Source organism: Impatiens glandulifera, chromosome 7 (assembly GCF_907164915.1).
Source record: "Impatiens glandulifera chromosome 7, dImpGla2.1, whole genome shotgun sequence".
NCBI lineage: Eukaryota > Viridiplantae > Streptophyta > Magnoliopsida > Ericales > Balsaminaceae > Impatiens > Impatiens glandulifera.
Window position 1 is genome coordinate 28,824,969 of NC_061868.1, and position 13,460 is coordinate 28,838,428.

Sequence of the window (13,460 nt, forward strand, 5' to 3'; positions counted from 1 at the left end):
TTATTTATTTGTTTGCTTGATAGAGGTTTTCAGAAAACCATCTCTCTCAACGGAAGAACGCACAGAGAGAGAATCAGCTCGCTCGCCCGCCCGTCAGCCATGTCGACTGAATCTGCTTCTTCGATTCAGAGGAACCAAGTAATCTCGCCTTCCTTCCTTCCTTCCTTGTTTTTCATCTGCATATAACTTTCGTATCTTGATGTCTATCAGGTGGATCTTCTAGACTTTGTAGATTGGTCTGGAGTTGAATGCCTTAACCAAAGCACCGGCCATTCACTTCCCAATGCTCTCAAGCAGGTATTAATCATCATGTATAGGGTTTTTTATTTTTTATTTTTTATTTTTATCATTTCTAGTATGTTATAGTTGCTTCAGCCTTTTCTCTTTAAATGAGGATCTAGGGATGATGGTTAGCTAAAGGGTTCACTTCTAGACTCACTTTTGTATTGTCAGCATATGATTCAAAATTTGCCCCCCTTTTCTGAACATTGAAGAATCAAATGTGGTTGGTTAATCATAGTTGTATTGTTTTATGGCTAGATCCGGTAATCTATGATGTGGGTTCTATTTTTCTGTTGGGAATTGTAACTGTATCATGTTGATTGAGTTATTGTAAAAGTTTAAGATATTCCTCATGCCTTGTTAGTTTCTTTTTGTTGTGTTCTTGCGTGGATTAATTCTTTTATGTTATGAAGTTCACTTGAATTCTAAGTTTGGTATCAATTATTATGAGGAGCTATTGTACAAGTGGGTTATATGGTGTTAAGATTTTTAGGATATGAGGATGATAAGAAAAGTTATCTCATAATATAGAGGAAGATTAGCATTATTTCAGACTAGATAGAGAAGGAATGTGGATAATCATGTTTTGTAGGAGATCGATCCCTGTAATGGATCCATGAAATACTGATTGTTATATAATTTTGTGAAACAAATTTCTCCTCTAATAATATTGTCAATTGTGGCTAGTAGGGCTCTTTATATCTTGTAAAGTTAAATCTTGTTTGTGTAGTATTTATAGAATAAATAGAAGGAGCTCAAAAGGATTGAGTAACAAGGACCAAGTGGGCTTCCACTTTCCCATAAAATAAATCGTTTGAATAGGTCTTCAAGTCCCAGCTAGTTTGTTAAAGTAGGAAAATAAATAGATGATGGAACACCATGAAATTGAAAATTATAAAGCTGCCTGTGTATTGTTTTTATTCTGATTGCACTAGTTCCTAAGCAGTTCAATGGAGTGGACAAGTAGCCAGGACTATTGAATTCCTTCTTTGTTTAATTATTTACCTGCCTTTATTCATGGCTAAGTATAAAACTTTCTTTATTTATTATATTTTCTTCAAAAATTCGCACAATTGTGTTTTGTTTTCAAACTTTTAGAAAGCCTTTATCCAATTACCACATCAATCTACATTTTCTCTTCATCTTCCCATAAAATTTCATACTATTGGTTCATGACTGTAGGGTTACAGAGAAGATGAAGGATTGAATCTAGAAAGTGATGCTGATGATCAGCTTTTGATCTATTTACCTTTTACTCAAGTTGTTAAACTGCACTCTATTGTCATCATAGGTCCTGAAGAGGAAGGTAAAAATTCAATCTCTTTTACTGGTTAATTTTCCCCTTTATGTTTTCTAGTTGTGCCTGCACTTTATCTCATTGATATATGTTTTGCATTTGCATGTACTTTTATAGGGAGACATGAGTGGCTGCTATAGATGATATTTATATTTGTTCTATAAAAATCCACATGCACATTAGCTTATGTTGCATACATAATATTTGTCTATTTCTCAAAATGATCAATCTACTAACATGTCCTAAACCTAGCACAGTTTTTCTCCTTTGTGTTTTCAAATGTGTCTTTTTATTTTCCTTTGATTCAACTTGGGGAGAATTTTCTGTCTCCAAGAATGTGTTCGTTCTTGTTAACTTACGAGAAACATGACTTCTGATAACTATAATTCTAGGTTCAATGGAATGATTACCAGAGAACTATGAACTATAAATGTCGTAGAGAGATATTGCAAGTAACAAATGCCTTTGCAATGTTTACTTCCATTATGACAAAGCATGAAATGTTAATCTAATCCATTAATGAAAAATGAACAAGGTGAATATTTTAGTGATATGATATTCATATGTTATTTGTGGTAAACTAAAGAGAACCTGTATTATCAAGAATGTGTTTGCTTACATAATAGACATCAGGGTTATTTATAGGATAGCATAAGGTAATAGTATCTTATGGCTTGCTTGATTTAGGTTATTTTAATAACCATGTGGTTCCATTAAACCTTGTTTGATGTAGGTTATTTGGGTAAAAAGACATTAGGAGGTCGATGATTTGAATGACGTGCTTGATGGGATATGAGGTTATTGGAATTAATCCCAAATAACCCACATCAAACAAGGACTTAGCTAAATTCAATAAAAGTTGCTTATATTCTCAATCATATATTATAGTTGTATTATATTATGAGATATTATTCTGATTTCCAATATCATTTCTAATGTCTAAACATTATTGAACAGTTTCTCAACACCCTTCCTAGTCATTAGTGCAGTTATTAGACTAACTTGATCTGGTGTTAGTTGCTTGTTGACAGGATAATTCCATGTCAGAATGCTAAAATTATTACTTGATTGATCTCCTCCTTCAAATATCTTTTTTCTTTCGCATAAATTGGAATTTCATGCTTGTCTGTTTTGCATGCATTTTTCAACTTTATCAATGTTCACATTATGTGGTTGGTGAATCTACTAGACATATCATGATCTAATGGGTTACTATTTCTAGGTCCCAAGACCGTGAAGCTTTTCTCAAACAAGGAACATATGGGATTTAGGTAATGCTTTGAAACTGCGAATGTCCTTTAGTGGAATAAATATTCAGATCCTATTGTTTGGTAATCATTGGAAAAAATTTGCAGCAATGTTAGCGATTATCCTCCAAGTGACACAGTTGTTCTATCCACTGATGCTCTCAAGGTACGTTTCTTGAATATCTACATCCACGTGCAATATGATGTGTCGAGGACTTTATAAATGTTTGATTATACTTTTGAAGCATCTAATTTCTTGTTTGGTATTTTGCAGGGAAAATCCACTGTCTTAAAATATGTTAAGTTCCAGAATGTTCGAAGGTAATTTTCTTAATGTGCTTCAGTTATAATCTCCTTCACTTTTATGATAGTAATCTTTAATGTACAAGTTGCTCTAATTGGTCAAATCTGTCAGCTTGACAATTTTTATTGAAGACAATCAATCTGGCTCTGAAATCACAAAAATTCAGAAGATTGTCCTTTATGGAACAACGTAAGTTCAAAGTACTCTTTTATCTTTTAATTTAAACATGATCCTGAAGTTTGTCTATTTGTATATTTGTCCTGAATTATTAGTCTGTCCTGGTATCTTTGAGAAAGCACATAAATGTCTGTATCCTAATTGGTTATGTTTCTTCTGTTTGCACCAGTAAGAATTTATGACCTTCTAGGTTGTCCTATGTGAGGCCTTGTTTGACGGAAGGGTTAATGCAAATAACCCCTTATCCCTCCTTCAATCAAATTATCAACATTATTACCAAATTATGTTTTATAACATTTTAATATTAAATGTAATGGATATTTGAGTCATTTAACCCAAATAATCCATTTTTTCATAAAATATGATCTTTCTTTTCTCAAAAATATCCTACCCCAAACAGAATCTTTCTTAATTCCGACTAACATGGCTTCACGAATGTGTTCCTATCAGTTCTTCATTCCAACATGAGACAAAACTGATTCCATTGCTAACCAATACCATAATCAGCTGCATATACTTTTGGATTTGAACGATTCTCAACAGTCTTAATTCAACATCTAGTTCGATTCACAGTAGTTCTGAATCTCAACACCTGAACAAATATCTAATTCAGTAGCAATACGTTAGCCTCTTGAGACTTCCGAGACTTTTGAAAATTCTATCAAACCTGATTCTCGATTGTTGTGATTCAATTCTGTCTAGTTCTGTTTGTGGTTCAGCCTGACTTCACGTCTTGTTCAATTTAATCACGTCGTTCGTCTTGTATGGAATCTATTTCCAGAACCGACTATATGTTTCCTCCAATTCAGTCAAGAATTTCCTTTTTTGATAATTTGTGTTTATTTAGTTTGACCACTATTGTAGTATGTTTCTCTGTTATACCTATGCTAAATTATCACTAACTGTATGAATATATGATAATAATTGTTTCTGTTATTCTTCAATCGTTTAGTGATGGTGTGACCTAAAAAATTGCAGGGTGGAAACAACCGACATGAAAGGCCTGAAAAAGATCGAGGATCACTAATTTCAGCAATTATTATTATTATTATTTCATAAACACTTGATCTATCACAGTTCTTCCTTATCCTAACCAATCATTCAATGATTTGATATCTTGATGGGATTTGGATTTGTGCCAGAGATTTTGATAGATTTCTTCATCACTTGATAAAACTATTGTACTGGTTCCTTGTACTTCATTGAAGCAATTTGACTTTATCATCTATTGACAATGATGTTTACTCAGTTTGTATCTGCAGAAAAATGGTTGCAAATTGCAATATGATGTGTTTCCAACAAATTTAGGTATGAAAACAAAAGAATTTAGTCACAAAAAAGCATCTCCAAATTTGAATCAATTTTTTTTTCTACTGAATTTGTTGCAACAAAATTACCAACTACTTTAACCGCTATAAAATGTAGCAAATGGGAATCAATTTCCAATTAATATTTACCCAACAAATTTAGGGTTAAGGCTTGAATTTGCAACTGAATTCCATCTAATATCTTACCAAACAATTTCATTTATTTACCAGAAGTCTCAAATACTGAGTTTATGTCACAAGAGTAAAGTAAATAAGCCTTCTGATAAGACAATAATAATATACATCAGCCAACATCTATTTATCAAACAATGCACATGAGAAGGTCAGTCATATGGGAAGGAGAATATAATATAAATTATAAAATATCGAAGGAACCAAGCACTTCATTCACTCTTCTGCAAATAGGTCGATGCTACCAATTTGGAACCTCTGATTTGACTTTGAATCTGCAACAGCAAGAAACCTGAACCTGCACAACATCCAAAATCAAATTTATAAAAAACAATCTATTGAAAACTTGAATAATATAATTTGCAATCGCAATGTGACTGAAAAACCTGAATGCATTTGCAAGCAATGTAGCTGATTTTTTAATTTCAAAGGCTTTTCTCTGGAAGCGATTCTCAAAAGTCTGAGAAGCTTGTTTATCCATTATCTGCCAGCTGCAACCTCCATCGTCGCTTCCTTCTACAATCCTGCAAAATGAACAATAATCGGATTTCATTTTGCTTTAGGGCAGATTGATTTTAATAACATATTATTCTTACTGCTCAAAAGTCATACATACATACCAATCCATTGGATCTCTTTCAGGAGCATCATTGGCCGACATTAGCTCATATGCTACCAGCTTATATTTCTTGTTGTCTTTTACTTTATAAGTGATCCAACAACCTACAAAAAGATGAATCTGCTTATTTATCACATTTTTATAGCCAAACAAATAAGACAAAAATGGTCTCAAGGATGAATATATTTGTTACCTTTTGCCCCATTTGGTTCCTCCCATTTTGACATCCGTGTCCCATCAAATGTACAAGTAGCCTGAAAGGTAGTAGTTTAACATTGAAATTATTGATTGATGAAAGAAATACTACACAAAATCATCATCATCATTATTATTATTTAAGATGCTTTAAATAAGAAGCAAACTTGATACTATACAAAATCATTAGAAATTATGAAAAAAGAATGAACTCAATACTAGTAGTGTACTTACAATACCAAATGGGAGCTCCTCCCCACTAGCAAGCACTAAACCTGAACATATTCTATTCCTCTTCAACATTGGCCAAGAAAGGGATGCTTTTTCACTGAAGCTGCTACAATTACTGATTTTTTGAATCACGTCATCAACAGCATGAAAAAAAACTGGCAATGCTATGGACGTTTTAACTGGGGCACCGGCCAGCGTTATTTCAATCCTTCCATCAGGATCAGAGGTACTACTCTTAAGAGAAAGAGCATCAAGTAATTTACCAAAATATGGAAGCATCTGTAGAAAATATTTTTCAGCACCAGAATTTATTGAAGTTGTCCTTTGTTTAAAAGGTGAATTCTTGAGATTGATCATAGCCTTCCTGAAAATGTTAAGAACTTCAATAGCTTTAGACTTGGGGTAACATGCCTCAACAAAATGGCATATGACTATGGAAAGTGCATCATAGATTCTTGTCACATGCTCGTCTATGCATCTACGGACTGGACAAAGAGATGAGCTCAAAGAGTCGGAACCAAATTCTGATCTTGACATGCGCCAACTCTCATCGCCACTTTGCCTTCCAGGTAAAGATATTGAGGAGATATCGGTGGAACGAAAATCTTTCTCAAGTGCTTCTGCTTCTTTCCGGTCACGTTCTTCCAGAGTAGTAACCACCTTAGACAAAAATTTCTGTCTGCATTCTTGTCTAAGTCTAGATAGAAGAGCAGTCAAAGCAGGCTCAGTGGTAAGATTTCTCCTCAAGGAAACCTACGACATGAAAAGATTTTCTTGCTTTATTGAAAGAACAGAATAGTGCGTGGAAAAATGTGAGCTAACTTCACTAAGTTTATGACTACCTCATTCCACTTTCTTGTGTAGCGCCTGGTGACATCATAGACTCCGTCGTTTGCAAGAGCAATAACGTAATTCAATTTTTTACTCCAGCTGCAGAAAACGGGATATATAATGCAAAAAATAGATAGGACATGAGATGATGTGAAGATAATAGAGAATCAGGATGCAGTTTAACAGATGACTTGAGGTGGGAATAGCATACCCATTTTCATATAAGAGTGGGCGGTCATAGATAGCCTCACATGGATCAAGATGCATCCATCTGCAAAATTCACCATGAACTAATAATTTAAGAAAATAACTAAATCACCTCCAATTGTAGCATTCAGATTAATGACAAACCTGCCCAGAGAATGAGAGAAGCATTCAGTCCAAACGTGATCTGTGAAATCCAGGATCTGATAGGAGAGAGAGAGATAGTTGAAGTGTCTGTAAGGTTTTCACAATTGAAAAATTCCAGAAAGTCACTAATGCCTACAGATTCCTATACTCGAATATATTTAAAAGCATGAAAGAACATCTTAGAGTAAGAGTAGGATGAAGTTAACTTAAAAAATACTAAACTTTCTTCTGCTAAAAGATTAACAAAGGAGAACAGAGATTTGCTAAAGAAAACAAAATTAACGGAAGTTGTAACGATATTAATAAAATTATTCAAAGAGACATCGATTTAAACCGGAGATTATTTATGCACCCTTATTAAGAAAGTTCATGTGGGATTATGCTCCTTTATGTGTTCAGGGATATATTTTCCCCAATTGAAAAAGTTCATGTATAAATATATCATTTTCCCCTATCAATCTGTCCTTATTTTTGCCTCTTTAATTAAAAATCAGGATAGGTGTGCATCAAACACTTACTGCCACTAAAACTCTCATTCTTAATTGGAGCTTAGGATGTAAGAGTAAAACTTGTTGTTCAGCAATACAATGTAAACATTGAAGAGTATATTTGTTTGAAACTTTAAAAAAATGACGTTAATAAATAAGCAAGAGAATTCACTGCAGACAGTTCATAATGTTATTTTGTTAAGCTTGTAATCCTTGAATTGCTTTCATAAAAACCATACTCACAAGACGAGATTCATAACCAAATGATCGGCAGTACAATGTAAAGCAATTGGCCCATTCGCCACAGCGCCCTTGCCTTGTTTCAAGGAGCTGCATAATGATAATGTTAAGACTGCCACAAGTCAAATCCAAAACCAATTAAAAGCTAGTATTACCTTCATTGGGTCATTGTACCGCGGGAAACGAGTAATGCTTGAGCAGCCAAAGCAGCTGTACACAGAGGCTGGATTAAACCCATTAAAAGAAAATCCAGGCATATGATTCTGAAAAGCATGAACTGACAATGCAGATAATGTAAAGGACCATAAAGTTACAATACACATTATCCCGAAAATCATGGAATCTGTTAGGCAGGGTTCTATTTTTGAATCAAGTTATTTAGGTAGTGATTATATCCTAGAATTAAGTTACTATAGTTAAAAGATAATTAAGGATAATTATCTATTCATGTATACACAATTATTTTTTAAAAAGGTTTACAGACAATTATCAGTTAATTATTCTTTTACATTAAAATATACTGGTAAATCCCTTCTTTAATTCTAGTAATGTGTCAACACTCCCCCTCAAACAGGGTTGTACATGCCCAACTTGAACATGGCTCTTCCAATATTGTTCGTTCAAGGGCCTTGGTGAGAATGTCTGCACAATCTGTTCAGCAGTTGGATGTAGGAGACTGATTTCCTTGCCTTTATCCATATATCTTAATTTTCAATGAGATTAGTTTACTTTAATTCTTCAATATTCAATGTTCTCTGGTGCATGACTATCTATACATATAAAACTGAATCCCAAAGCATATCTGTAAGAAATAAACCCTCCAAACCTACCGAAATCTTGGAAAGGCTATATTTATAACAGCTGACAGTTGCAACAGGAACAAAATGCACAGGATGATTGGATTATTGTGTGGGAGAAAGAGGAGGGGAGAAATAAACATTTCATAACTTGTACCTATAGACTTCAACACGTGAGGCACCATAACGGATTTCTGAAAGAAGTGGAGTACCCATACCCTTATTTTCTGTCTCATTTCCACAAGAGTCACAACTAGGTGCATTTACCCACCTACAGGAATAAGTTCAAATATAATTAGATTCAAAGTTCACCTTATATAAAATGCATCCACAGTTCAAATTTAGCTCTTCCATGTTGATACAGATTAAAGGGTTCAGGCCCTTGGAATATAATGCTTATTACATAAGTTATAGTTCAGGAGTATGTGAAAACCCCCAGTATTTGGTTAAATGGCTCTCCTTTACTGAATGGTGGTATAATACTAACTATCATTCATCTGTCCTAACCATCCCATGTGAAGTGGTTTATGGCCAAGCACCTCCAGTTCACTATCACTATTTAGCAGGAGACTTTCGAGTGGAAGCTGTGGATAGGAGTTTGCTGCTAGGGAAGAAGCCATCAAAATGTCTTGATTTCATTTGCATAGAGCCCAACATAAAATGAAGCATCAGGCAAAATAAGAAGAGAATTATTTGAGTACAAAATTGATGACTGGGTTTATGTCAAGTTGCAGCCCTATTGACACTCGTCTGTAAGAGGAAAAACTTAAAACTAAGTCATAAGTTTTATGGGCCTTTTCATGTAGTAGCTTATAAACTGAATATTCCTTTAACTGCAAAAATGCATACGTGATGCACATTTCCCATCTCAAAAAGACGATTGGAGACACATGGGCTCAACAATATGTATCTGAGTTACAGCAGGAAGCAACTCCTCTTAAAGCCACTATGAATGAAAGAGTGGTGTTGAAAGATGGTATCAGCATAGGTCAATACTTGCTCAGATGGTCTAATTTGACTGATTATGATGCACCATGTGAGGATGAATCTTGTCCTGAGACTTGATTTTCAGAATTTTTGTTCAATCTTTGGGAGTTTCAGCTAACCTTTCTTCTATGACGTTTGTGGTTGAACGAATGTCGAAGGGGAGGCTAATGTTTTTAGAAAGGATCCAACACAATTATGGGCATTTAGAGGGAAGGAAAAGGCCGGAAAAGACAGTTTAGAGATCCATTTGAACAATTCAGTTTCTCCCTCAAGGTTTCTCTCTAATTCTCAACTCCTTCTAAGACATTCTAGTTCATTTCTCATCTAACTGGTATCTCTTCTGTAATTGCAGGCTCTTGCTACAATTCCTATCTCATCTTGTCCCTTCTGCATTCTATCTTCTTCTAGCTATTGTCAAAGGTATTATTTCCTCAATTATAGTCTATATAGAGTTGATTCTAATTGCAAGGATATCACAATTCACCTTAGATATAAGGGATGGATTAAATTGAACTGAATCAGACTCATAGGGATCATTTGTCTAATAGTTGACTGCTTATCAAATGATTAATGACATTGAAATGTGGAGAAAAACTTTGGGCAGAAGCAGAATCTGCATTATGTCACCACACTGAAAAAGTTATTTCTATCAATAAAAATGTGAGGGAGACAGAGACCTGAATGATTGTTTGAACCAGAATAGGAGCTGTAGCAAGAAAGCATGATCCTGTTCAGACTTTTTGGGTTCAAAGTTACCCTCCTGAAAATGAAAAAATAAAGGACAACTATTTAAACATGACTACCCTTGAAAAAGGTAGAGAAATTAAGAATATTGTGTCGACAAGCTGTCAAGATTTTGTTTTTGAATCCATTATATGAATCAATTTAACTATTCAAGGTACATCCAGAACAATTTTGGCACATATAGACACATCAAATAATGTCTTCTATGAGGAACACTTGCATACTTTGTGCTTTCCACAATGCAATTGTTTGCTGTTGTGTCATTCAAAAATATTGATATTTGATTCATAAACTGAAATCATCGCATCATGTTCACTAATGGACTTGTATGAACATAACAGATATTAGAGGTACCACCAACATAATAGAGTAATTATGTGGAAGATTATACAGTGTGTTATCCAGAGGCATAGAATATGAAAGATCTTTTGGAAGTAATCCAACCCAAGAAAGTGTGGACATGGAAAGCTAATTTTTTATTATACTTCACTTTTGAGTAAATCTGACAACTACACATGACTGCTTATAAATCCATTAAACAACATACACCGTTGGCCCTACTGAAGAAGACCTTCATTCAAGAATAATGCAGGACTTTTAATCAAAGACTGGATAAGATTAAAGATCAGACCTTTGCTAATGCTACCAGTGCTTTCTCCTCAAGTTTCTCCACAGGCACTGTCTTTCGTGCTGCTTCCTGACGTGCAGGGTCTTCATACTACATATGGCTCAAAAAGATAAGGTAAGTTAGATACAAATGCTTATGACGTTTAATTATTAGAATGCGTATAAGGAAGAAGATATATAAACCAACAGTGAAATAAATAACTAACAATATGCATAAATATATGCAAATAACACCTCCCAAAGTATTCAAAATAACAAACAGCTTCTAAACACAGTTCAAAATTGGCTCCTATGCAAGCCAGGCGAGGTGGAAAGTGATGACACGATGAGGAGAAACAACCATGTGATAAAATAATCAAAGAAAAAAAGAGTTGTGTTTTGTTTGTTGCTCAAAAACTTTGTTTTTAGAATTGTTTGATTGCTTGGGAAATGAAATGTGTTTCCAATTTCTTTACTTTATCGTGTAAAGACTCTTGGATTATTTTTCAATAAAATGATTAAAAAAAAAACAGCTTCATAGTTATTTTGACATTGAAAGTTATATCATGCAAGGATGCAATGGTACAATTAAATAATTCATTGGCCTCTTGGAGATACAGATTACAGTCAAATCAACATCGATAATAATTCATTGGCCTCTTGGAGAAGTGGGTTAAAAGGAAATCAAACAAGATGATGATCAAAGAGAAATCTACCAACATTACCATCTGAACTTGGTCAATGTATGGCCTAATCCGCTGCTCCATTTTTTCCCCATGTTCACTTGCTGCAAATTGTTGATACATAAGGGCTTCTTCTTCCGCCTAAAAGATACAAGAAAAGTTTGTTATTTATTAGGACTCATCAACAGTGCAATTACGGCGCAAATACGATTGGACCCAGACCTGCAACAACCGAGCCAATTCTTCATCAGATTTTTCCATTTGGGTAATATGATCAGCCGATATCCCAGCTCTGTTAGCCTCATCATCGTTAATAGAGACCAACCGGAGTTTATCAGAAATGGCAACGAGGTCAGAAACGTCCGATACGATACTATCATTCTCCCTTGCCAGTATCTTTTTCAATCAACATAAACATTGAGGTTGGTTATGGAACATGTACTAGTTAGTAAAGTAATTATGATATGATTAGAGAAGACAAACCTTTTGCTCATCGGGGGGAACTGAAGTTAGTGAAAAGATTTGGAATTTGAGAACCTGAAAATAAGTAATGAAAGATAGTAAAGAAACTGATATGAAAGGTATGTATGTGTATGTATATATATACTTCAAAACCGTCGTCAGTGTCGTAATCGATATCATAGTCGGTGACGTTATGACGAACGGAAATCCTGCGAGCAACCATCTTCTTCTCAAGGAGGATCAAGTGAAATCCAAGGGAATCGCTTTCTGGTTCAACTGGTCAAGAAGAGGGGAGAATTCCTTTCTTAGATTTCAAGAATTCATCGTCAAATTCTTTATTATAAAAAAACATCCATTTCATTAAAAAATGAAAGAAAGAGAAATGATCTAGACTTCTCTTTTTCTTACCCTTTTTCTTTGAGGTTGATATAATGGGAAATTCATAAAATTAAATATGTTAGTGACATATATATATTTTTTTTAATTTTTAAGACGATTTTGTCCTTGTTGCGAGACATTCACAATCGCGAAACGACGCAACCGGCATTCGCGAGACGCAACCGACAATCGCGAGACGAAAAAAAAATTGTGTCTCGTGATTGTCGGTTGCGTCTCGCAACCGGAGTTTGCGTCTCGCGATTATGTACGTCTCGCGACAGGGGCAAAATCGTCTAAAAAAAAGTGTCATCAGCGCATTTAATTTTATGAGCCGACACTTATGTCAAATAAGACAATATTTAGTGTCATTTCGTCAAATTCCCCGATATCAGAGTGTCATTCTTTCTCTCATTTTTTCTCTCAAATTTTATTTTCCATCACTTTTGAATGAGAAATTTTAATTTTTTAATTTATAAAAAAGAATTTACAATAATTATAATTGAAAATAATAAAAAAAAAATACTATATTTAAAAAGTTTGTAATGAAAGTATTTGGATGAATTCATTAGATTTTTTCAATAATTTGGGTGATGAAAGGAGAACGACAATCATATATAGCGCAATCTAATTGACTCTGAAAAATAAAATAATTTGTCTCTCTTCTTTCCTTACATTTCATTTTTTCATTCGATTAGTGATCTCAAGTCATTCTCTCAAATTCTTTTCCCAAATTTTCTCTTCATATTCACTTCTCTAAATTAAATATTAATTTTCAATCGACCATAATATTTTTGTTATTTTCTAGTTACAAATTATTCATAATATTTTTAATAAACTTGGACATATCAATTATAAATATTGCATTAACATTTAATATAAAAAAAACATGAAAAATGAGCACTAACAATAAATATTTGTCTCTAAAGAATAAAATATCTTAAAAGATAATAAAAAACTGTTATGGTCAAATATCACTTAACAAAAATCGGATAAAAATCAAGTTGATACTTAATGAAATGTAATAAGAAAACAATCAAAGTAT

At 33.8% G+C, this 13,460-nt stretch overlaps 2 protein-coding genes across 2 annotated transcripts; one reads left to right on the top strand and one right to left on the bottom strand.

Moving 5' to 3' along the window:
* On the top strand, positions 1 to 4,555 carry LOC124945517 (PITH domain-containing protein At3g04780). Its single transcript, XM_047485964.1, has 8 exons — positions 1 to 138; positions 211 to 297; positions 1,465 to 1,588; positions 2,802 to 2,850; positions 2,935 to 2,992; positions 3,101 to 3,147; positions 3,242 to 3,319; positions 4,286 to 4,555. The coding sequence occupies exons 1-8, from the start codon at positions 100 to 102 to the stop codon at positions 4,332 to 4,334; spliced, it is 531 nt and encodes a 176-aa protein (XP_047341920.1). The 5' UTR covers positions 1 to 99; the 3' UTR covers positions 4,335 to 4,555.
* A 258-nt stretch (positions 4,556 to 4,813) lies between these two features.
* Positions 4,814 to 12,361, bottom strand: LOC124945191 (peptide-N(4)-(N-acetyl-beta-glucosaminyl)asparagine amidase). The gene is made up of 17 exons (XM_047485581.1): positions 12,186 to 12,361; positions 12,062 to 12,115; positions 11,801 to 11,974; positions 11,621 to 11,719; positions 10,921 to 11,007; positions 10,223 to 10,305; positions 8,716 to 8,829; positions 7,917 to 7,971; positions 7,765 to 7,851; positions 7,034 to 7,089; positions 6,894 to 6,953; positions 6,694 to 6,781; positions 5,855 to 6,604; positions 5,619 to 5,679; positions 5,427 to 5,529; positions 5,193 to 5,330; positions 4,814 to 5,104 (listed from the first exon to the last, which is right to left on the bottom strand). Exons 1-17 carry the CDS (start codon positions 12,261 to 12,263, stop codon positions 5,023 to 5,025), a joined length of 2,169 nt encoding a protein of 722 aa, XP_047341537.1. The 5' UTR covers positions 12,264 to 12,361; the 3' UTR covers positions 4,814 to 5,022.
* Positions 12,362 to 13,460: the final 1,099 nt, after the last annotated feature.

Excerpts from the sequence above, each read along its gene's own strand:
- LOC124945517 (XM_047485964.1), top strand. The coding sequence starts at position 100 with ATGTCGACTGAATCTGCTTCTTCGATTCAGAGGAACCAA. Across the intron at positions 139-210 it reads CTTCGATTCAGAGGAACCAA|GTGGATCTTCTAGACTTTGT; the intron begins GTAATCTCGCCT and ends GATGTCTATCAG. Across the intron at positions 3,148-3,241 it reads AAGTTCCAGAATGTTCGAAG|CTTGACAATTTTTATTGAAG; the intron begins GTAATTTTCTTA and ends CAAATCTGTCAG.
- LOC124945191 (XM_047485581.1), bottom strand. The coding sequence starts at position 12,263 with ATGGTTGCTCGCAGGATTTCCGTTCGTCATAACGTCACCGACTATGAT. Across the intron at positions 5,331-5,426 it reads GAAAGAGATCCAATGGATTG|GATTGTAGAAGGAAGCGACG; the intron begins GTATGTATGTAT and ends TTCATTTTGCAG. Across the intron at positions 5,105-5,192 it reads TTGCTTGCAAATGCATTCAG|GTTCAGGTTTCTTGCTGTTG; the intron begins GTTTTTCAGTCA and ends GATGTTGTGCAG.